Raw genomic sequence first — 24,876 nt, 5'->3', positions numbered from 1 at the left:
GCCTTTTCCCTCTCCAGGTATTTGCCCTTGAATAAATCTTTCTGCAGTGAAGTAGCTCAGGACATCGCCTGGTCTCGTTCTGTTTCACCAGCATCTGCAGGTTATTCACCCTCCTCTCAATTCTAGTCACTAACTGATTGTGATTTTTTTTGGTAGTTTTGTTTCTGAACAGTATAGTGATGTGTTAATCCAGTATCTGTGTTGGGTAGAATCGTTTGTATAGTTTAGTAATGAGTATTGCTAATGAGTGCTGTGAGCCAGTTGGCTTATCATATAGTTTATAATCTGAGAAACAGCATCTTTTTTATGAACAAAACATGTATTTACTTTCCCTGAAGTTTTTCCTTCCAGTGTTACAGAACAAGTAACCAAACTACTTCATTCTCAGTGTTCATAAGGCGTGAGAATAATATAACATGTAGAAGTATCTGCAGAAGTATAAAACGCTCTGCTTTTTGGTAACAAAACTGAACAAAAACTCTTAAGTTTGACCATGTTCATGCCTTTCACTCTAAAACATGGCACAGAGTAGGAAGAGGGGTTGCCAATGTTAAAGGGCAAGCAAGCTCAGAACAGGGTTGTAAATGTATGGCACGGTTTACTAGGTGAAGCTGGGACTGTACAAATGCCAAATATTTAAAAAAAAAAAATCAACTTGCCACAGAATTCAACACAACAAGTATTAGTCGTGTCTTTTTTTTTCAGTCCCTTTATTATTGATGTAACTGTTCATTTCAGTTGCACAGCATTTCCCACCAGTACAGTGCAGTTCTTTATTTACCTGCAGTTGCTTTGGGAGTTCATTTACAGCAAAAACATTTGCATTATAGAAATAAGATTTGTATAATGCTTTTTGCAGGGTCTTGTGGATTGCATTGTATTTTGAATACAAGATTTGCATTTATGAGGATTTAATGCACAAGGCTTTTTAAATATTGTTCAGTGAGTGTTAACACATGTATTGAAACTTGAATGTAAAACTGCAAGATCAAATATTACAAGTATTTTTATTTTTGTAGATGCAGTGTACAGTGTAGCTGGTGTGTTTTTAGAAAGTTACTTGTTTGGCTATTGGATGGTCATTTTAATGAAGTATACAATTAAAACAGAAGTACTATGACATTGAGTTATTCAGTACTAAGTAAATTGACTCAGTTCTGTGATGAAAATTGTCATTTTATGCTCGTTCTTGCAAAGAACTGAAGTCTGAAGGTATTAACAGCAGCGTTGATGGGAACGACCTGTTAGCTCTGTGACAACCACAGCCCATCAGGAACATCCAGCACAGTTTACACATAGCATCAGTGCAGTGTGCAGGGGTTGCTCTAACTTGGTAGAAAGTACTCTATTCTGCAAGTTTAGTCTGTTACAAATCGTTTGTATTTCTAACTAACCATGTGCATGCATGACCCCGCTCCTCAACAAAGGTGAATAAACTAACCTTGCAGGTTTATTTCTGACAACTTCTCCATTCTTTATGTGTGGGTGTTTTGTCTCTAGGGTCTGTAGAAGGAATTTGAAAATTGCAAGCAATACTTGAATCCAAAGACGGGCTGTGCTTGGATGGCAAAGGTTTAAAGCAGGAGATGATCTGCACACCTTGCCATACGAGCGAATTGCTCTGCTGTTGTTGGCAGGTGTTCTCTGTGGTCCTCAGATTTAGTCCTACATAAATTGTTCAATCCTGCCTTCATCCCCTGATTTTAGTTTTAGAACTCTGTACTCGGGGTTATGGGGCATCTTTTCATCAAACGTGCCAGAAAAAGCCACAGCTGTTTTTTTTACAGCACTGTGGAGTCAACCTGGTTTGGATCAACCATATTTATGCTAGGATTACTAAAAATTAAGGTTGATGCTCTTTTAAAAAATAAAAATAAACCTCTTGTGGCTTATACTGGCTGGGTATCGAATCAAACCCTTAGTCTCCCGACCTTACGATGTGACGTTGCTTGGCTGATCGGCTGACGTTTATAGACAGTCATGGAATATGACTGCATGATCCAATGCCTCAGCCATGCACCCAAGGGGAAATAATCAGGCAACTCATAAGCATTAAACAGCAATACAGTAATCTCCCTGCATGATCTGCAACACCTAACCATTGAAAAAGAACCAGTTATTAGAACAACAAAGAAAATTGAACTGTGAAACTAAAAACAAACAAAGCGCCACTCGGATTTAGGAGGAAATGCGTCCCGCTGTTTTGATACATTGTTACAGGTCCCATATAGAAAGTCATTGTATTTCTGCGGAACTTGCCCTGACTGGAAGATAGGTATAGATATATATTGCAGTTATTTCATCCCTGGGTACTATTTTGAATGTTTTGTTTGCTATACTTCCAGCTGATATTTACTGGTTTTATATGTTTGTTATTTGCGTTGATTTTTGTGACGGTGTGCGCATGTATTTATCTAATCTGTGTTTAACATTTTATAAACCTTTTATATACTTTAATAGCAAATGCTAAATGTGAACATTATCTTAGACTTCTGATTTGCTTATTTTGTATTAATTACATGAAGTCATGTGTTGTGTGAGATTTGTATTTGATTGAATTACCCTGATAGTAGGTTCACAGTACTAAAGGCACTAGTCATAAAATATTTAAAGAGCCTAACTACATGTAATTTATCACCAAATAACTCTTGCCAAAATCTATATGAACTCTACACATATATAGTATATACACTACTAAGCGATGACTTAGATTAACATATTATTTAGACAATGACTTTTTGAATGAATCTAGTCTGCACAATAGTTTTATTTTGTATTTTTGTATTAATCTTTAAGTAATAAAACTTGCTTCGTAAAAGGAAATATTTAATTTACGACACTAGCCTTGTATTGTACTGTTCAGTCGCATGTGTATTGAACTGCATTCACACACTGTAGTTAAAAGGTTAATTACTGGATGATGCAACTGTTTGAGACTCTCCTACATCTTATAATAATGTGATAATGCGTTGTAGCAATTGTCCTACAACAGTTAATTGATTTAAATTTGAGGTTCATGGGCATGTTTAGGGTATTAATGTGCCAATGTACAACCACCGACAACATGAATTTTTAACTAAGGTCATGTTTTTAAGCGTTTTCTTTCTTTCTCTGATCATTTCTGTAACTGACATTTCTGTACTTTGTCTGTTTTTTTTCTTCAATTTAAGAGCGAATTTGGTTCTTAAATGTTACTACAAAGCCAAATAGGAAAGATACAGTATCTTGAATGAAGTAAATCCTAAACAGAAAAAAGAACATAGACATCGATGATTGTGCCTTTTAAAAAATAATCACGCTTTCTTCTCTTCTGGAATACATAACCAGCCTGCAAGGATAGGTTAGTGTGTGTTCTGTTGCAGTACGCACCTTTTTAAAGTCTTTCAAAGTGAATTTCAAATAATATTCTTGTAAGGGATTTTAATTAGTTTTGCCTCTTCCTGTGAAATATTTGAACATGGTAATTTTGTAATTGGGCCCTCTAATTAAAAAAAGTCTCCTGTTGATACCTTGACATTTAAGTTACAAAACAAAAACCAGTGATACTGTATCTTTCACATAGATTCATGTAAAGTCCTCTGCTTTATTATTTAGAAAAATGCTATGTATTTTAATCTGTTCTCTTGGAGAATTAATAAATGACTGCAATAATCAATTATGGTTTGTGTATTAATAATTATACTGAACTGTCAATTGTTTCTAGAAGTCAAATATTTTTAAAGATCTGTATTTAGTGATTTTGTAAAGTGGTGATTTTTTTTTTAAGTGATAAAAAATCTGCATACTCAAGTATACAGTATCTTGCCACTGCTTTGCTTAAAAATACTGTAAACTGTAATTAGTGATATGATACAGAGATAATTTCCCTTCAATTAATTCGCCTACCAGCTTTTAATGCTTATTAAATCTTAAGTGCTATTCATTTAAACATATTAGGACTGTTTTAGACTGAATAGCGAGTGCTTCAGAAGTCCCAGAACAGCATGGTGCTTTCCCAATGGCCTGGCTGCTGGGTTGGCCAGAGAGGGAGGCATGGATGGTCAGCCACCACATAATCCTGAAGAATGAGGGCCTGCAGAAAAAGGGAGCATCCATGAGAGGATCCTGTTTTGGAAAGGTGGAGGACTTTAAAACCCCATGCATTGCAGCTGATTGAGTCCGTGCAGGTGTAGCATTGTGAAATGCAGTAAATACCAACACACCAGGTGACACAGTGCTCGTGTGTGGCAGACCTTTGTATAAACACATACGGCAGTCGCTTCAGTTGCAGTGCATTAGTACCATAGTATTGACTTGGTCAGCAAACCAGGCAAAAGCCTGTTTTGAACTTTCAGAAAAAAAAAAAAAAAAAAAAAAAAGTTGTTGCAGATATGCAAGCCTTCAATGCAGGTTACTTCTGTGTCATGCTTTTGTTGTTCATTTAAGCATAAAACCATTTCTGAAAATATGACGGTTATTACACGGATTCAGAACAGGCTTTTTTTTTTTTTTTTTTTACTCATTAATCAAATTGCTGAATGTCTTTTATTCCAGGAGCTCTGACTATCCAGCAAAGTTTATAAAGTAATCAAAAGTTTATCTATTCAAGTTATTTGGCAATCCTTAGGGAACTTCCTAGGAGTCTTGCATCGTGGTTGGATAGATTCAGTTGTGTGATCTTGGAATTTGTGACTTCAGGCACTGGGCTGAACAACCTTCTCATTGCCCTTTGTGTGCTTTTCACTGGAACACATGTTTTAATAATCAAGCAGACTGTGCAACAAATCTGTACTTACCCTAAATCCTGTAGCTGCCTTTTTTATTATTATTATTATTGATAAAGTTGTCTTGTTGAATGTCACTGTACAAATATTATTCCAAACAGCACTTCAGCTTTGATCATGTTGTTCCTGTTTAAACCACAAGAGGGCAATATAAAAATCTTTGCTGCAGACCAGCTTAAAAAAAAAAAAAGAATTGTTTTAAGGTAATTTTAAAAGTGCACATCACTGTGTGGTAAATGCAACACATTTTTAGTGTTTAAGGTAATTGGAGACAATCCTTCCTGGTATGCTAGTTCCCTTTTCATCCAAACGATTCCTTATGCATTGAATATGTTATGTCACAGACTGTTCCCGTGTTTCATGGATGTGCGTTTTGTGTTGTGTTTTCTCTCCTGCACCTGGGTTTCAGTCCCCAGTACAAGTACTTGCAGTGTTTTGCATTCCAGACAGACAGACCAGGTATTGCAGCATGGGCCGCCTTCCATTATTAACATTAGAAACGGTATACTGTATCATTCTGAGATTCGCTTTACTTGCAAAGAAATCCACCACTTCCACTATGTTGGTGTATTACAGCACCCTTCGTAAAAGTTTACTGTGACATTGTAAGTGAACATTATGGTAAAGCATTACAAAGAAAATATGGTAAACTATGGAAAATTCATATGGGAAAACTTCAAATTTACTGTAGTAAACTTTTATAAGAGACCTTAGAATTTGAAGTTGTAGAGAATGTAAAATTATATATATATATATATATATATATATATATATATATATATATACACACACACACACCCACCCACCTAAGACTAATGCATAATATGGTTGATAATGGTTTTGTAACAAATCCTTATATAATATCTACATCTGCATTAAATGTAAGCAATTTAAAAGTTTATGTTCAAATCTAAATTAAATAGCTAGCATTTAATGTATTTAGCAAGGTGATCTGTCATGTCCTGTCTCATGGCAATTTAACTTTATCATTGTTCATAGTAAACTGTTGGGGGTAAAATTACATTTTATGCATTGATGTAAAATGATACATTTAATAGTTCATTGAGAATGACACGTTCATTGAGAATTTGGGAAGAGGACAAGCTTATGGCAGAAGTCTCTGTCTGGTGTTGACACTTCCAAAAGGAATACATTAAACTGTAATTGATCAGTACTCTTCTGGTCCACTTGTTTCATGTACTGTGGAAATGTGATCCGTGAATAAGAAAACTGCAAGAATATGAAGAGATTTACTGTATAACCTGTGTGTTTAACAATCTTCAAAATGAAAATGCACAGCAATGTGCTGACTGCACACACTGAGCTGGATTCTAATGAAAGAGCTTAACTTGAACTTGAATGTTTCAAGTGCTGTTAGAGAAACCCAATACCCTGTTCTGCATTTTCCTTGGTACACTACCTGCAGAAACAAAGGCAAAGCAAACACAATGAATGACAGGACATGCTCAGTGATCTATTACAAAGTTTGTTTTTCTTGCTTTTTTTGTTCTTTAACAGCTTGTAAAATGTGTTTGATTATATTACTCCTATTGTAGTTCCATGTGTATGCAAAATGAAAGTAGAATTAGTACCATACTGCAGTAAATAAAACAGTAATAAAATAAACCTGCTTTCAAAAGAGAATCGCCCTTCTGTCCAGCGTGTTCGGCATTAATATCTACTCTATCAGCAATTTGTAAAGTTCCAACTGAATCATTATTTGGTTAGTTCAGAAACTGCTATTGAACTATATGCGTAACGACAGAGCATTAGACTGAACCATAGATGTTTACTATGTTCAATACAAATATTCTTTATGAATATGCATGTGTGAACAAATACCTGTGTGTAGATATGTTTTTCAGATTGTTTTGCAATTGTAGAAAATGTGTACCAGTATCTGGTATTGGGCATGCTTCCAACTACAGTTGTTGCAACAAAGTTGTTTTACTTTTTTGTTTATATAGCACTAGATTTGATCCCTGTGATTTCTGTATCGTGCCATCAATACTGAAATACAGAAGTATTTATTCATTTTAAGCCTTTTAAGTTCTATCCCGTGAATATACAGTTTGAGGAAAATTGTGCTACATCCTTGCACTTTGGCTGGAGAGGAGAGTTGGCGTAAACAAGAACTACAACAAGGCTGAAGGAATGAATGGAACAACAGTGTTTCTGTGTTCTTTGTCTTTCTCAGGTATCTGTCTGGAGATTCTGCGACATCGTTCTACAGCGGTGACCCCGGGGTCCTGTCTCCAGCTCTGTCTGCTTCCTCCGTCTTCATCCCCACACCGCCCCCCATCCTCTCCCACCTGGTCAACCACCAGCTCTGCCACCGAGTGCGGAAGGCCTCCCCGTCCTCCCTGCCGGGCCGTCTGAACCGGGCACTGTCCCTGGGAACCATCCCATCCATCACTAGAGCAGGCAAGTCGCAGTTCCTTCAAGGTTGCATCGTCATTTTGTACCATTTGACACAGGTCCCTAGATATTCACAGTTCAATGGGATTCGCGCACATAATCAATTCATGCTTCCCCGCCTCTCTCCCCCATCTTTGAGAGTTTTCAGAAGCAATTATTGCTTATTGGCACAAATTGATCTTACCCGAAAAAAAACCCAGCAGAGAATCTCATAACACACGTAATAGGGAATTAAAGAAGTGTAAGACTTTTCTGAGACTTCGCGTGGTTTAAATATTATCCAGATATTGTCTTCAACAAGAGTCCAACATTTCAGGCATTCAACATGAACTTACTTACTGACTGACTGTTAGCTCGCTGCATAACCTGAGTGCACACCACAACAAGACACTCGCTCTTTTCTTTGCTTAGGGCGGAACTGCGCTACTGCCAAAACATTCCCTCCAGGAAACACTATCACAAACTCTTCTTGATTTACTTTAAAACATTGTACTAGGTTTCACTTTCAGTTAACAGTAAATGTTATTTAAACTTTTTTCTAATTATTATAACTTCTACCCCTTGATTAACCATTTTAAATATAACCTATAACTGTTACACAAGCAAGGAATTAATTCTATAATTCATTTCTGTAATTATGCTGTCTTTCTATTTATTTATTGAGTGCAAGCTCTGGAAAGCCTGTATTTAGAATCGAGGTGTCAATCTGTGTGGTTTTTGCTGGCAGATGTTTTGATTTTATGACTCATGCAGGCTTCTTGGCAAACCCAATGTTATTTCTATTGTGTTATAACTATTTAGATCCACTTTGCATATGGGTAAATGGGTGTGTGTCTATTTGAGATTGACTGACAGGTATATAAAAGCTATACTTATTGTTGTTTTTCAATTTATAGGATAATATATCTACATTTAAAAGTAGACGTGGAAGAGAAAGATGTATGCGAATTTGAAATGATTGATAATGTTGTTAGTCTGCATTGAAGAAACCTGAAGTACCTTAGTGGTTTGTTTCCCATTCAAGCATGTAAAAACTGACAGCAATATTCTTCAAACATTTATTTAGCAACGGCATGGTTAGAAACATCACACTTGAATTTCAGTGTCTCGCAATCTTACACACTGCTCCAGGATACAAGAAGTATAATAATAATACATTAGAGCTTAGACCAGGACTTTTAGTATCCAGTTTTTGCATAAAACTTTATTGCTTTTTGTTGTGATTTGTTTTTTGTTTTTTTTCTCATGAGCTTGTTTTTGTCTGTATTTCGTCCTGGACTGTGTTCAGGGTCGTGGTCAATTGCTGTTTTTCAGTTCCAATTATTTATCAATTCCAAATTCCAATTACCATTCCCTTTTAATCAATTCCAACATGTCATTGACCAAGATTGGAATTAGCAGTGTTCTGTTAAAATGAGCTTCTCACAGTGGCAATAGATTACAGAAATTGAAGACACTTTTAGTCAATTAAATGGGCTTGAAATGAAAGCAGTTGAACAATCGCAACTTGTCTCTCAAATTCCGATTCCTTCGAAGGAATTGGAATTGGAAATGGAATTGGAATTGAAAAATAGGTATTGACCCCGACCCTGCCTGTTTGTCCTCAACATGATGGCTCATGAATAAACTACTTTTATTGTAATGTTACTTTCTTTGTATGTTTCTGTATCTGGTTTCATTTTCGAGACTTTTCACTTTGACTTGTGTTTGTCAATCTTTTTACACCGTACGTGACAAATCGCCTAATACACTTACATGTCTTGAAGGCTGTGTGGTCCAGTGGTTAAAGAAAAAGGCTTGTAACCAGGAGGTCCCCGGTTCAAATCCCACCTCAGCCACTGACTCATTGTGTGACCCTGAGCAAGTCACTTAACCTCCTTGTGCTCCGTCTTTCTGGTGAGACGTAATTGTAAGTGACTCTGCAGCTGATGCATAGTTCACACACCCTAGTCTCTGTAAGTCGCCTTGGATAAAGGCGTCTGCTAAATAAACAAATAATAATAATGTCCCAACGCAGGAAGGTTAATAAAGACACTTTAATTTGCCACTCCTTTTCTGTGTAGATAATCTTCATTGCAGATGAGTCAACAGCAGTCGCCTCTCGGTAACCGCCTTTATCCTGAAATGGGGTTCCTTGTGTTTTTCACTTGAATGTGGGCTCCTAGCCAAACTGCTGAAAGGTGGAGATAGGTAGGGCTACGTGCCGTCATGTTAAACCTGCGAAGAGGAGCATTCTGGGAGTGCATGTTTATAAGGGTCATAGGTTTTCTGTGCTGAATTTGGAAGAGCCTGCACAGATCGCTCTCTGCATGACGTGGAAATGAGGCCAAGTCAGGCAGTGAAAAGCAACAGAAAATAAAATCAAAGAATACCTGTAGAACTGTTCTGTTGAGGAGAATTCTGCCATGAAACTTGAGTCAGGGGAAGTTGTGTCATGTGGAATAGGGTGTGCAGGAGCAGGAAGAAACAAACATATCGGAGTGTTTTAATCGCTTGTTCAGGTTTACAATCCGTGCGATCAGACAGACTAAGTTTGAGACATTGCAGGTTTTCCACTGATCTGTGTAGTGCCCCACTTTTTTTTTTTGACAGTCTTATTCAATATATTGAGAAAGGCTTCTAGTTGAAACGTTTGTCATTGATGTTAGTTTTATACATTTTTATTTTTTAAATTTAGCACTATTGAGTGTTTTACAGTTACGGTAGCAATTTATTATCTAAGTATGCTTCTCCTGTGACTCATAAGGGAATAAAAAAAAAGCAAAACTGTAACACAATAGTTTGTGTTGTGTTTAAACATAAACAGGCCCGCTGATTTTTGTGGTACAGTAATGCAGTGTGGTACAGTACTGTACTTGCAGAATTATCTTCCTACCTAGTGGTACAGGAAACTGCTGTTTATGTCCTGTAAATTCACCCGACATGTAAATAACTGTTTTTTTGAAAATAAACATTAGATCGCCTCTCTTTGTTTCCATTGTACTTCGAGCATGTAGGAAATGCCCAAATCAAACAAGAAATTAGCTTTGAGCAAAATTTAGAGTACAACGTAGGCTCCTTTTTAAATCTTTACTGCAATATAAGCTCAGGTAATTTAGGTAACAAATTGCAAACTGCAAAACTACTGTTCGACTTTACTAGACGAAACTTTTAGAATGGAAGTTGAATTTATTTTTTGTTGTAATATTTGTCCAGGATTGACGTGTAGGATTGTTGTTTTGTTACATACAGTCACACGTTTATAAATCTGTCATACAAATTAGTTTTACTAATTTGAAAAAAAAACCAAACCGTTTTTCTGTCTTGTGTATAGTTCTCTCCAGTGCACGGTTGTGAATAATGCTTCAAAACAATAAGAAGATACAATCTAGGTGTTCTATTTTTAAATCTTAAATATGGTGTTTAGTGAGCAGGCGCTAGGTAAATCACTTTTTCATATTAAGCTATCATATTCTCCACAACTGAAAAGGAAGTGGTGGATTCATTTTTATACAGCAGCGATTTTACCGCACAAAAAAGATTTCCAAAAATAGTTTTTTCTACCTAGAATTGTGCCTGCTGGCAACACTGATTCTGTTTGTTTAAAGTCAGTCCAGAATAGTGCCGCTGCTCTTCAGTTTTAGCTACATACCATAGATATGTGTAACCTAGGCTAGATTCAACACGAGCAATACATTACTGTGCACTAGATGCTGCTTATTAACATAGGCACTTTGGTTGATCTAGCCTGCAATACAAAGCAATCAAAGCACTTTAACACAGCCTATTAAAAAGAATACAATCGTTTAGTAATTGCAGTTAGAACCACTAGAAAGGTAAGGAGTCTCTGTAAAAATAAAACTACAGTACTTACGCTTTAAATATAAAAGTCTGCATATGTTTTGTTTTTTTTGTTTTTTTTGTCCGATGCAGTGCAGTTTCTTCTAGTTGTTTTGTAGCAGTTTTTCTCTCTCTTGCTAAAGAATCCTGGCACTGGTTTATTGCACACACTGGAGTGTACTGTCCCTGACAGTAGCTGTTGACAGAGTAGGTCTAAATCCTGAGATTAAAGCCATGTGGGGAGTGGTGTCTCCTTCTGAAAATGACCGATGTGTCTATCTGGCTGGAGTTCAGCTGGTTCAAAGCACATTGATTGAGGAAAAGGTACAATGTGTTTTTAAAACCTGTTCATTAAGCCATCGTAGTGAATACGTTTTAATGTCCTCCTGAATTTTGTTTTGGTTGTTTTTCATAGGATGGGCTGCCCTGTTAAAGGAGTGTTGCTTTCATAATCTGTGCCTTCAATTCTGCTGCAAACCTGCAGAGTTCTTTATCCTGTGAATACTCTATCCCTGCTTTTCGTCTAAATGCCAGCATGCTGTACATGTAGCATTTGAATTGCAGTTTCAATTACTTTTAAATGAGCTTAGATTGTAACCGGATGTAACATCCTACTAAAGAAAGCAAGATTGTAATAAACATTGATCCTTTTCTGACACTGATTTTAAACGGCATGTAGAATATACAGCACAGGTGGCAGGTATGGGAACTGCAGATAGTCTTGGACAGTGGTTTACTATACTGTGATTGTAGTTACATCTGAGCTCAGCAGGTATATTCTAAAGGTGCAGATGTGACTAACTCAGTTTAGAGGCAAGCCTGAAATATAATCCTAGATAGAGGGCAGGTAAGGTCATGCCACCAAGCATGTTGCTTGCAAACCAGATTAGACATCGTTCCAGCACAGCAGACAGTCGTTCTGAATGAACAAATTAAAAGTGTGACAGGGAGGTTTGAATCAACAATCCTGAGGATTGAAGGTAAAGGGATTACAAGGTGGGCTTTATAAACCTCTGTCTCGTTGTAAATCATGAAATGTCAGCGATCCCATTAGTAAAAGTAAAGCACAACAGCAATTATTTGTCTTTTTTTTTTTTTTTTTTCCTGTCTGAAGTTAGAATGTTGGTTTGGATTATTACAAAAATAAATAAAATAGAGATAAATACTCTGCGTGTGTAATTAAAGGTTACAAAGGCTGTGCCATGTCTAGCAGTGCCAATGATAATCATTAAACCGGCGTTGATGCAATAAAGCCCCATTGTAATTATACAGTGTATATAATTACCCATTAGAAATGATTTCCCCTGTCATTGGTACTGCCGTTTTATATATTTCAGTTTTTCACTGATTTTGATGCGGTCTGCCAGAGAGAGTACTCTTGTAATGTAACATCAGCAGCATGTGGAGGGTGGGTAAGGATGAACCTCATCCAGCTTCTTCAATACATAAAGAGAAACCCTAAACAACGCAAGCGCTTGATTTAAAAGTACAGCTTCATTGGGGGCTTTGACTCCCCATAAAGATAATGTAACTTTATTGTTCTCCACTATAAAAGCTAAACTTTTGTTAAACATGTATGTAATGATAATACTGGATGAAAAATGAATGGGGTTGTTTAGATGAAATATACCCTACAATTAAACAATCCGAGATTGGTTGTTGAAGTCTTTGGAGATGTTGGTCATTTGGTAAGCAACCAATGGTTGTTTTAAAAAGGCTTAAAATGGGCGTCTAACGTCGCCATTACATCATCGTTCATATATGAATGATTTCCAGCGGCGCTGTACAGAAGAGTTAAAGGCAAGTACTAGTATCCGCACACCCTACCATGTGGAAATGCTTCCTGTTCTGTCTGGAGTTTCTTCTTGCATGCATTCGGGGCAGGGGAGCGGTTACACTGTGGATTCCCAGATATCTGAAAATGAGACTCGATTCTCAGAACTCCATCAAGGCCATGGGGAGCAATAAACTTCTTTTAAAAGTTTTAAAGTCAGCAGGATCTGACGACTGAAACAGAAAACTGCACACAAAGTGAATCTATAAAACAAGAAGAATGCTGTTAACTCCGAATATTGACATGACAAAAAGTACAATCGTCAGACTGGAATAAAACAAGAAACTATTCAGTGCACAAACAGCTCCTTCCTTCCTTGATAGTTTATATCGTTACACAAATAGTTGTCCTTTGCCTTTTGCTCTTGAGTGAAGACAAGGAACACCTTGTTGGTGTGTTCATTTTCCTTAGCTGAGGAGCAGGTTACAATGTTTTATTTGATGGTAGACATAACAACAAGGTTGTGAAATGATCAACTATCTACCGTTGAACACCACACTTTTAAACATTTCAAAGTTTGTAAGTATTAAACAGGGGTGTGTGTGTGTGTGTGTGTGTGATGCATTTAAAATTTTCAAGAGTGTACAGGTTTGCTACCAGTTAGGAACATATCCTAAGGCACAGTAGGGAAGGTACCCCTTGAATCCTGTCCCACCAACCAATGCAAGGCAGATCAGAAAGATTACTGTAATCTTACCCATCTGACAACTGCTACGTTCCGTTGTCAGTCGTCTTTTTTTTGTTTTGTTTTTTAATCCTCGTAGGATTCAAAAATGGATATTCTTCAAAGACAATTTATAACTACAGAAAAAATTACCATTAAGCACCTAATGAGCACTCTTTTAAAACCTGCTAAATCTAAGCCATGTTTTCTAAAACAAGTTTTGCCTGTATTAATCACTATTTCAATTATTTTTTTCTTATAGGGGATATATAGAATTGGTTGCAGTGAATTATTCCCACTTTGATATACGAGTAATGTGTCATTTAACAAACGTAACTGTAAAGAATGAGTGTACGCAGCATTAGGAGTGGGGAGCTGATGGGTCGTGTCATCAGTTGTTTAATGGTTCACCCTTTTAGGGATTAGCCACAACAGGGCTTAAAGGGTCTTGTCATCCCGAATACCGTGCGCTGCAGCTGAGACTCGTTACTCTTGGCTGGTTACTGGAGCTGGCCAGGGTTCTTTTCTGCACAGCTGCTGTGAAGTGTGGGAGTAGTCTGATGCTCTGAGAATTGTAGAATTCATGCTATTTTCATGCAATTAGTCTGATCCGGTATATATTTAGAAAACTTCTAGAGAACTATAGTGCTGGTTTAAAATGGGGGGGGGTCTTGCTACTGCTACATCATAATTTCTTTATCTGGTCGGTCGAATATTTTGCTTTAAAATTGTTTTACCGGAGTAAAACTAAATTAATAATAAGTAAATTTTGAACATGCTGATTGTCCTCATAGTATTAAATACAATAAAAACATAATAAATAAAAACGTACACTGTAACCAATCGACAAAGCAGACCGATAAACCGAACCGAGGAATGCCCATACTTTAGGTACCAATTTATACATCAATTTTTCAATCAAATACACAAGATTTAATATTCTTAGATACTGGTGCAAATGTGGTGCAGCATCAGATGTGTGTGTGTGTGTATATATAGGTTGCAAATACGTGCATTTAAGTGTTTTTAATTAATAAATATAGGTTATTACTTGTATTGAAAGACACACATTGTCTTTTTAACCCTTTTATCTGAATTGTTCGTCTCGTGGAATTGTGTGAATAATTTAGCTTTTCTGTGTTCAGCATTCCCAGGGATTAGAAGGTTAGGGCACCCACATGCAAGCGAGTAAAAGCATTCACTTTGGATCTGTCATCGTTACTGATTAGTGTATGTGGATACAACCGCCTGGGAAAAAAATCTTACTCTGACCTGTTTAGGTCAACATTCCAAGCTCACTTCACAAATGCTGGCAATTTTTGTACTAATTTAAGATGAGAGAGAAATGTTTAAATTGAAAAAGAACTTAGAAGGTGGTCCGATTTTTATTATTATTTTTTAATTCTATTTTCTGCATTCGTACAGTTTTATTCCATATATAATACCTTAACTTTATATCGGGAAGATAGCTTGGGATTCTTGGCAACTCAACAGTGGTTTCGAAAGCGAAAGCGTTTTAATCATTTATGGAAAAATGTTCAACTGCTGCTTAATCAGGCTTGGAATATCAAGGATTTATATCTTGGCAGATGTCTTTATAAGTTGGCATCATTACTAACCAGCAAGACCTCCCCTGACAAATACAGTGCAACCACCATGGCAGCATTACTAGATTAAAGACAGAAGGGAATCAAGAAGGCCTGCAGCAGAGAGCGGAGCGGCTTGGAGCGCGAGCAGAGCACGGAGCGGAACCCGTCAGTTGTATGGGGAGCAGAACGTGCCAGTTTTATATGGAGCGCAGATCGGACATTTCTGGCCCGCTCTTTCACAGCACTGAAGAACTAAGCATGGTTTTATTTTTCTTTAAATACATGTTCGGCCATGGAGTTTGCACAAAAGTTTCTAAAAAATGTATGCCTCAATACAGCGCTGTGAACACGGTTTATATTTTCTGCACTCTTAAGGATACAGGGTGACCCGTCAGACTCACTCATATGTGTTTAATGATCAATAGCTTGTGCTTTCTCAATAGTTTTGACTTTAAGATTGCATAATGTAAAAAAAAAAGGTGTTTAAATGTAACGTTTTAAAATAGAGAAGCAGTTTTTCGTTACTGTGTCTAAAGGAGCTGTACTTTTGGCCTGTATTTGTCATAAAAATGGAGGGTGTGCTTCTGCTTTTGTTGAAATGAAGTGAAACTGAAGGTATTTACAGCATACTGTTTTTTATAAAGCGATCACACCCAGATTGTTTTTGACAGCCCTTAATGACATTGACAATAACCAAGGAAGCCACTGATGTGTAAACTAACCCCTATGGAACATACCCAGCCAAGCTGGGGGCCAGTCCACTGATAAAACAGGTGTAATGTCTGGATTCCTTTTCGATTTCCTAAATATTATACATGCCCTGTACCAGCACCAGAAAGAATCATCACCTCTGTATTAGGATTTTGTTTCACATTACTAAACATCCTCAGATTGAGCTGGTGTAGAGCGGCGTGTGAAAACCTCATCCTAAGAGGACTTCACACCAGGAGCTTCTGCTGAAAGACTATGGGGTGAATCAATGAAGATTCATGGGAAACAAGCAGGGACGTTACTGTAAGAAAGCACCTGCATGCAAGGCGGAATGTGCGAGCAGACAGGCAGTGATGAATTAACGAGAAGTCAAAGGACAAAGCTGTTGGCTTGTCACAGAACGGCCTGGGAACAATAGACGCTTTCCAGCTCACTCTTACCTCTGCTGCCCCGGGGGTCATGTTGCCTCATACGTTCGTAAAGATCAGCTTCCTTTTATCCCCTCCAGCAGTTGAAAGAGAAGAAGTGTCCTGGTGTTGCTGCAAAAAAAAACAACTTTTTTTTGTTGGATTTTTCTGTTTCTGAGAACACAGCTGTGTGTGTGTATTATGGAGAAGTATTTCAGGTATGAGTCCTCAGGAAGTTTTTTTTTTTTTTTTTTCCCCAGGTGCTGAGTACTCCCTGTAGGATGGTAGTCTGTTTGAAAAGAATTGTGGATGTCTTTCTTTGTCGTGATGACAGCATAATCTTGATCTCGTGCATGTACATTTAGCAGCTACTAATTTCTGTATAGATTTAAAACATTGGTTTGTATGAAAAAAAAATTAGATCTTTGAATGCATGGATTTTGATGTTGCTTTTCTATGGATAGATCACTACTGTAAATGTCAGGAATGGTTGCAGGACTAAAAGGTTAACCAAAAAGGTTGCCTAGGCTTATATTATTCATTCCATATGATTGACAAGCTGCTCTTCGGTAGCTAATCATATTTCCTCATGTTTGTCCTATGCACAATTAACTTGTCAAAGATTCGTCAGGTGTGCCTTACTGAAGGACAAGTCAGGTGCAGCACCCTGAACGAGCCTGTTAGCTGTAACACTTAATGCTGAATGCTTTAAAGCTGACCGCTAGCCATGCAGGTGTTTGGAGGCATTGTTCCTGCCTCTGTTGGAGTATGAAGATTTCTACTGACCCGAGTAAGCCTGTTCCATTCACAATCCCGCTTGCAGATTCCAGGACCTTCAAAGATCTTTCTTTTTATTTATTTATTGTTTCTTCTTTCTTTCTCATCTGAGTAGCTCATAGCTGGGTGGATGAAAAATATGCTTTGCACCCATTCCAGGGGAGATGTTCTGTTAAATGCATTTTGTAGCACAACAGTAAGCTTTTCTATTCCTATTTTCTATTTCTATTCTATTCTAAGTGTCGTCCCTAGACGAGACGTAAAGCAGTTTTGGTTCGAGGGACGATCTTTAACTAACTTTGCATTTCAAAAAGCCTACAAATACCAAATTTAAAAAAAAAACAGCGAAGAACAATGATAAAAGGAATAGTGACTCAAGACAATAAGATTTTGAAGGCAAGGTCACCTCTCCTGTCGGGGGTTTGTAAGTGCACACAGTAATGTTTGCTGGCGCGTGTTGACACTGTGAATGCACATTTGTTCATGTTGTGTTTCATTCTCTGGTTTTGTAGATTCTGGCTATTTATTCAGCGGCAGTCGCCCCTCTTCACAGATCTCTAACTGCAAGGACTCGCCTCCTTCAGGTAAGCAGTAAAAAAATGACCTGTTTTGCATCTATGAATATCTGTAGTGTGGATTCATGTTATATAAACTAGGCTCTGGCAAGATTAAATAGTGCACAAAGCTGATTTTTATTTATTTTTGTAACTGTATTTAAGTTCAGTCAGGGCAACTTTTCCTTGACCCTTTGCACTACATTTTGTCCACATTAAAGTCAAGCAGAGGTCACAGACAGTTAGCTGTGCTGACCTGTTTCCTTCGTATCTGGGCAATAGCAACATTTTATAATCAAAAGAACTGGAAGAACACAAGTAAAACATGGCATAGAAAAAAAAACAAGTTTTAATAATACATTTGAAAACAGGGCTTGACAAATGGTTCAGTTATGCATGTATCCATTGACAGCATGCAGACTAATCATAGACTGCATTAAATCTTCAAGCTTGTTTCATTGGTCTGAAAAAGCTATGCAGTTAATAGCATCATATACAGTGTCTGTTAGCGACTATATACCATAGGGTTATCTACTTTCTCTTTTAAACGCTAGTCTCTTATTTAGCACCTTTAGAAAAAAGACTGACTTGGATTTTGCAACGCTTGGAATTCATCCCTGGATTTCATTAACCACCTGTTTTTAGGGGTAACCCTGTGCCTTTGAAACAGTCAAAAGTTCAGCCCAGCAGTCTGCGACCCCTGCCTGGCACCTGTCAATGTAGCAACAAGGGTTTGGCTCTGTGGTTTCAAAGAGTAAGGGATCATAATTGAACTGAAATGCAGTTACTATGTTTAAGAGCTTTGCTGCATTCTACAAATGTATGAGTCTATGGCAAGGTCATAATGTTGCCCATGCCACTGAAAATAGGATATTCCTATGATACTGGGTTAAATCCGTGTTCAATCAAACATGCCTCTAACAAACACTCATTAACCAGCTACCATAAAACTGGTCGTTATGTCCAGGTTATTAAATATGGGAAAAGCTTAAAATTGGTTTGTCGTGGAATTTTTAACCATTTAAAATCAACCTAGAATTTTAGGATTGAGACATAACTGGGTGGGGAAAAAAAACAACATAATTTAGTGTTTTATTTAATGCCATGTAATCAAAGAAGTCTACCGGAAGCCATAATAGTAGTACAGTATTTGATTTCGAAAAGTCACTTCTGTCGGTTTAAGTATATGGAAAACTACAAAGCAGTATGCAATTCAGTATAGTTAATTCTATAGGGTGATGCAAAACTTTTGACCATAGCTGTAGTTTCTGACATTTAACAGGAACACATGCACTGGGATTCACATTACAAGCAGCTGAGCTTTATTTACATGTGTTTGTTTTTTATTTATTTATTTGTTTCGGAACAGATTATTTTTCCCTTAAATCTGGAAGCCGCCCGTCCTCCCCTGGTCCCTCCCCAACGCCCTCAATCGCGGGCTCGGTGACCTCGACCTCCAGCTCTGCACGGGGCCGGCGCCCCCTCATCAGCCCTGCGCGCCTCAACCTGAAGGGGCAGAAGCTGCAGCTGTTTACATCACACAGCGAGGCACTCCCCTCTCCCACGGCTTCAGATGACACCAGCAACACGAGGGGTCCTGTTTTTACACCTGAGCTCTCAGCCCTTCCAGCACACAACCACGGTATGTGTGTGTGTATCTGGCGGAGTCGGAGTGGGCAAGCCTAATGGCTTTCATTTTGGAAAGACGAACGTGGTTGATTGCAGAGAGTTCTGGTTGTGCAGGATCGGTTGTTTTTTCTTTCCGACATCTGGAGGATCCATCCCATGCATACACCCTGCCCACATGTTTACCTGTTTTTCATGGTTTTATGAACAAATGACATGAGGCAATTGTGTGACAGTTTCTCCCCAAACATTTTGCATGCAGCTATGATCAGGTGCCAGTTTGTGACATTTGAATTCCAAACTCCAGTTATGATCTATGTCTATATTAAGGCAAGATGTCTCGCATCTCTATCCCAAGGGTATTTCGGATGTACCTTTTAGGCTTTCAGGCTCGAGGAAAATATAACTAGGGAGACTGGCCAGCAATATGTATTCTGTTTTGCGAGCGCTTGAATCACAGGTTCTGCTTTTATAAGTTTTCATGTTTGGATTTTTGTTTCCATGAAAGCTTGTGATTCTTACAGCTTGTGAAGAGCTTGTTGGATTGATTTTGTATGCAGCTTTGTAAGGAGGATATTGGTGTAGCAGTCAGTGGTTATTTAAACAGATGCAGATTGAGATCCTTGCTTGCCTTGTGAATTCTACACTTTGGTACAGTACATGGTATAATTATAAGCATGTAATCAAACTACACTTTTTACCGTTTGATGTAAAGAGAGGATTTCAAAGCATCAAACCCCAAAAAAAAGGATGTGTGCCGGATTAACAGTATCGGCTTCGATCAAAACCACTTATTTACAATTTTTTTTTTTAAACTTGTCTGTAACCGAGTCAAACCTTGGTGTAAAAATGTTGTTTGTTTTTTTTTGTGCAAAGTGCGCATGGCTATAGTCTTCCGCCAAACAAGTTGCTTTTTTTGGCTTGTAGGAATAGACTACGGTTGGAAAGTTGTCTCCACACAACCGTCAAGATTAATAAGTTTTGGCATCATTTCAAAGTTGCATTAAGAGTTGTTTTTGTGTGTCTGTGTGAATTAATATAGTCTTTAAAATGAATTAACCGTGCCCCAGAGAGACGAAGAGGCTGCCAAGGATGCTTTTCCCGTTTTTTTTTCTTAACGTTGGGGAAATTTATAAAAGCAGGCTCATGCTTTGGAGCTTAATTTATCCGGTGTCAGTTCCTTTGAGCATCTGTGATTATTGAATGTGATGCAGTACTAGAAATCAGTGTCTTTAACAGTTTGGTTCAGCTTTTTACTTCCATAAACTTGGAAGCCTGTCTGAAGAATTAACGCTGCAGAGCAGCCCTTCCCTGGCCTTCATGTTGCTCTGCGCTTGTTTGTCCATTACTTCTCTCTGTGCTGCAGAAAGCCAGCAAAGAAAGGATGCAGGACTAGATGCAGATCAACATGGAGAGAGATGTTCCTTAGTGTATATAGTGCTCTGTAATCTTCAGTTTAAAGTGAAGGAAAAAATCCAGCTGCACAGCAAGGGAATCGGTGAAGATTCTACTGAAGTTAATGGGTTAGGAAAATGGATTTATGACTACAGCACCCCTCAAAGCATACTCTGGACAATTCTAGATGGTACTGCAGTGAAACTAGAATAGACCTAGAGACAATTCTTACATAACCACATTTTCCCATTTTGTATCATATTAGCTCATTATTGCCTTCTGTGGGAACTCTTTATCTCTGAGGGGGGTCTCTTGAAAAGGAAGTGCTACACCTGAGCCTGCTCGGATCCAGAGGGAGGTTCACAGGAAATGGGCAGGGCAGGAAGTGACTTCAGGATTTGGGTTTGTCTTTAAGGATTACACTGATGAAGCCTTTGCCAGGTAGCGTTTGAAGAGCTGAACAGGTCTCCCGATTGAACTGTTGAGAGGTGGCTGGTCTGTGCTGGGAGCACATCTGTTTAAAACGAAAGTGTTGATAGTCGGTGTGTGTGTGAGTGTGATGCATTAGGTGGTCATTTATTCAATGGTTAAGAAGTACATCAAATTGAATTGAAACAGTAAAAACATTTAAAAACTCCCCATTTTAAAATGTTCAAGTGCCCCTCTTTTGAAAATGCCATTATTGAATACGAGTTTACTATTCCATATTCCACGGTTTTGTTTTGCGAAAGAAAAATGTTAACCTGTGTCTCGTGTCTCTGAATATTGAACACCATGGGCATGTTTTGTAAGTGATTTCAGAGTGGTGCAGTTTTGCTATTTTTGATATTTTAAACGCTGAAATTGTTTCATTGCTTTCAGACAAAAATAGGGGCAAACTTTGAGCTTCCCTTTTAAAACCGATCCTTTGGAATGTTCTTAATTTCATTGTGCAGAACAGTATTTCATTTGTCTAATTGTGCTTAAAAGCTTACATTACAGCTCTGGCCAAAAGTTTTGCATCACCTAGAATTGTAGGATTTGAGACATTAATAAAAAAAAAAACTATACGAAATATAATTATCTTTAATTTTAACATCTTGTAATCAAAGAAACTACAAAATGATATCGCAGAAGTCTACCGGAAGCCATAATAGCAGTACAGTATTTCATGTTAGATTTCAAAATGTCACATGTTTGTAGTTTTTCTCTAAGTATATGGAATATACTTCAGAACGGTATGTAATTCAACATGTTAACGTGACATTATTCAGCAGGTTTCATTCGACTTTATGAAGCAGAACTAGTTAGTTCTATAGGGTGATGTAAACTTTGGGTCATAGCTGTACGTGCACACATTCTTGAGCTGTCTTTGGCTTATTTAAACACTTCATTATCGCCTTTTAACAATACAGTTTTTATGGCTTTGTCTGGGTTGCAATAACAAAATCCATCATGAATAACCAAAAGCAGCATGCAGTCTGTCGTTTAGCAGGGCATCCGCACCTGCTGAGACAAGAATGAAAGCATGCACTCGGACTAGCAGCCTGCTCTCATGTGCAGTCCACGTTCATATGGGTTGAACATTATAGCTTGCTATATAAAAAGCAAATAACACAACTTGGCTGTTGGAATGGTAGAAACTACATCAAAAATCATGTTCTCCCTAACACATATTTTACATGAATATGCAACACTTTTCTTGTAAATATTAATATGGATACTGCAAGTAAACAAATGTGTTGATAAACGAGTTTGTTTTGTGGGGCTTTAACTCCATACAGAGACCATGTTGTTTTAAAAGCTTTTTTTTTTCTTGCTTAGATGCTAAATCCATTCTCGAGGGAGGCAGTGTGTTCGATGAACTTGATGAAAAGAGGGGAAGTTCGTCCGGGTCCTCCACTTGTCTGGTGGACACTACGACTGGTGACTGCCCTGACAGTGGGAAAGGATTGAAGGGTAGGTACATTCGAATACAACCCTGTCACTGATTCACCAGCCGTGCCTTTACTAACCCTATCCTAAACTAAAACATCCTGACGTTCGTTTCACACACGCGTTTAACTGTGAAACAGCTTTCACACACGGTATTCAAATCGGTTCATTAAATTAGAACGCATGTTAACGAAGATGAAATTGTTTTGCATAAAACTAGCGTTGGTTTTAATATGGGCATATTTTTACACACATTGTTTAATGGCTAACAGAATTAGTCAATGTGATTTATTCATATTAATACCAATTGGGTAACAACACTGGCAATACATTGACTAATGCCACTTGTTGTTTTAATTAAAATATATATGCATGCATGCATACATACATATAGATAGATACCTACCCTACCTACTAACCAACCAACCAACAACTGGCAGGACATGGCCTGTTTCAACTAATATAAATTGCCTGGTTTGGTTTTTAATTTGTCAGGTTTCCTTGTTATTTCTTCATCTTATCTAGATCCTGATCTGAGGTTTTTGACAGAACAGATAAATCACAAATCTCCACACACGGCTGTAATTAGCGGTAGTACTACCTGCTGACACGCATGGTTTCCCTGTGGCCATGCTTTTACTTCACTCTGCTTCCTCCTGTAGGAAACGCATCGCAGGGTAAGCCGTGGATAGCTTGCTGTCACTTGCGCCAGACCTCTTTTTAAAAAGCTTATAATGCTTATTAAACGCCAACAGCACGTTGGGTAAAAAGGCTTGACATTTTCCGTTTAACAGGAAGCAAAATATTGATGCATGCATAGACAATTGCTGGAGATCATTTCTCTTTAGACGTGTGGTGTTAGAGGGGAATTGGTACAGCTTCCTCTGATATGTACTGTAAGTATAATGCAATGCTGAATCAGTAAAGCGGCAGTGCTAACTAAAACCAATCAAATTAAACCACACTCTGCCTGCATGTTTTGCAATGCTGACAGGTTTGAAGTCAAAATGAAATAGATGGATAGGTGGAAAAAGCGATCTATTCGGAATGATTAAATGCCAGCTAATCAAAACGCATCCCAGCTCTTGTAAGTCATTTGTAAACGAGGGATCAGGGGAAATGTGCGTGTTTAATCCAGTTGAGCGCACTGTAATCCTGGGTAGTTGTCTTAACGCTGAAGGAAATAGTTTCTTTCCAATAAAACTATGCTGCTGATTTGTAAGCTTGTGCAAAACGTAATCCTTACCAACGACTAAATTGACAACAAGTCTGTCTTATAATTGCATATAATTGTTCGGAAGGATAGGCTTTAGAGAGAAGTTATGTATAGCACTTTAATCCTATATAGATAAGGCTAGTAATCAAGACATCCCTCTTTCAGTAGAAAAAAGCTTTTCTTGGCAATGCCACTGTCTGGTATATTGTATCAAGATCCATATGTGTCACATTCCCCTTTCACAATGAAGAAATTCACAATTCAAGAGCATATATATATTAATTAAAACAACCCAAGAGAACCATTGTCAGGAGTCTTTGACTTAATAATTCAAATGGTATGTTGATTGTTGAGGCTTGGTTTCTTCAATGGATTTATGTGGAGCTCACTTAAGCTGCCTAAGACAACAACAGCGCTGCAGTCTGGAGAGAATTTGACCCGATTTCACCTGGAATGCAAAGAAAGACGAGCCACACCAATAAAAAGTCCTGGTATTGAAAATGGATTGGTAGCAGTTTCTGTCTGAAATACCATGTAGCATCAAGGATCAAAGGGAGGGGTGGGATGCAGCTGGAAATTAAAAAGGGGTTAGGGGCACACCTGGTCATGCTTGTTGCTGTGTATTTGTTTGTGATCCTGATTTGTCCAAGCTTTTAATGCCTTGTTTACACAACAAATAAAAATACAAAAACTGTTGTCCTCAGTTGCCCTCTGGGGGATAACTGGCCCTTGTTTTAATCTGATAAAAGCACCCTCACCTTAAAACTGTTAGTGCAATAAGGAATTCCCTCCAAATGACAACCAGAAAAACTACGCTCTTCATTCATTACAAGTCATTTCCAGCTTATTTCCTGATTTTTCTAAAACCACCACTTTTTTTTTTTTTTTTTTTTTTTAGGGGTGTGGGATGGGATGTAGTTCCACTCTGACACACTAACATTCTACTTTTTTTTTTTTTTTTTTTTTTTCCGCAGTTTGAAATCTGAAGGCATTTAGAAATTCTTAAACCGTCTGGGGACACAAAATACTGCCATGTGCGACTCTCTAGTAGAGAGTAAAATGAGTTTCTCTAATAACTGGAAAGGGAATATGTTTTGTAGGGTAGAAAAGTGCTGAGAGGGGGGACATTCTAGGTTCAGGAGCTTTCGGTTTTGCTGATCTTAACCGTGAATTCTTACAAACCAAGGCT

At 37.8% G+C, this 24,876-nt stretch overlaps 1 protein-coding gene across 1 annotated transcript in view; it reads left to right on the top strand.

The window, feature by feature from the left end:
- The window catches only part of LOC117425558 (transmembrane protein 201-like), a 41,119-nt gene that overhangs the window by 10,359 nt on the left and 5,884 nt on the right, over positions 1-24,876 (top strand). Inside the window, exons 7-10 of the mRNA XM_034042553.3 lie at positions 6,961-7,187; positions 17,495-17,566; positions 18,906-19,178; positions 22,361-22,495. Of these exons, the coding sequence (XP_033898444.1) occupies positions 6,961-7,187; positions 17,495-17,566; positions 18,906-19,178; positions 22,361-22,495 (707 nt within the window). The remainder of the gene's footprint in view (positions 1-6,960; positions 7,188-17,494; positions 17,567-18,905; positions 19,179-22,360; positions 22,496-24,876) is intronic.

The sequence above is a fragment of the Acipenser ruthenus genome, chromosome 20, assembly GCF_902713425.1.
Source record: "Acipenser ruthenus chromosome 20, fAciRut3.2 maternal haplotype, whole genome shotgun sequence".
NCBI classification, from domain to species: Eukaryota; Metazoa; Chordata; class Actinopteri; order Acipenseriformes; family Acipenseridae; genus Acipenser; species Acipenser ruthenus.
Note: the sequence above shows the minus strand (reverse complement) of the source record. Positions and strands in the feature narration are given on the sequence as shown.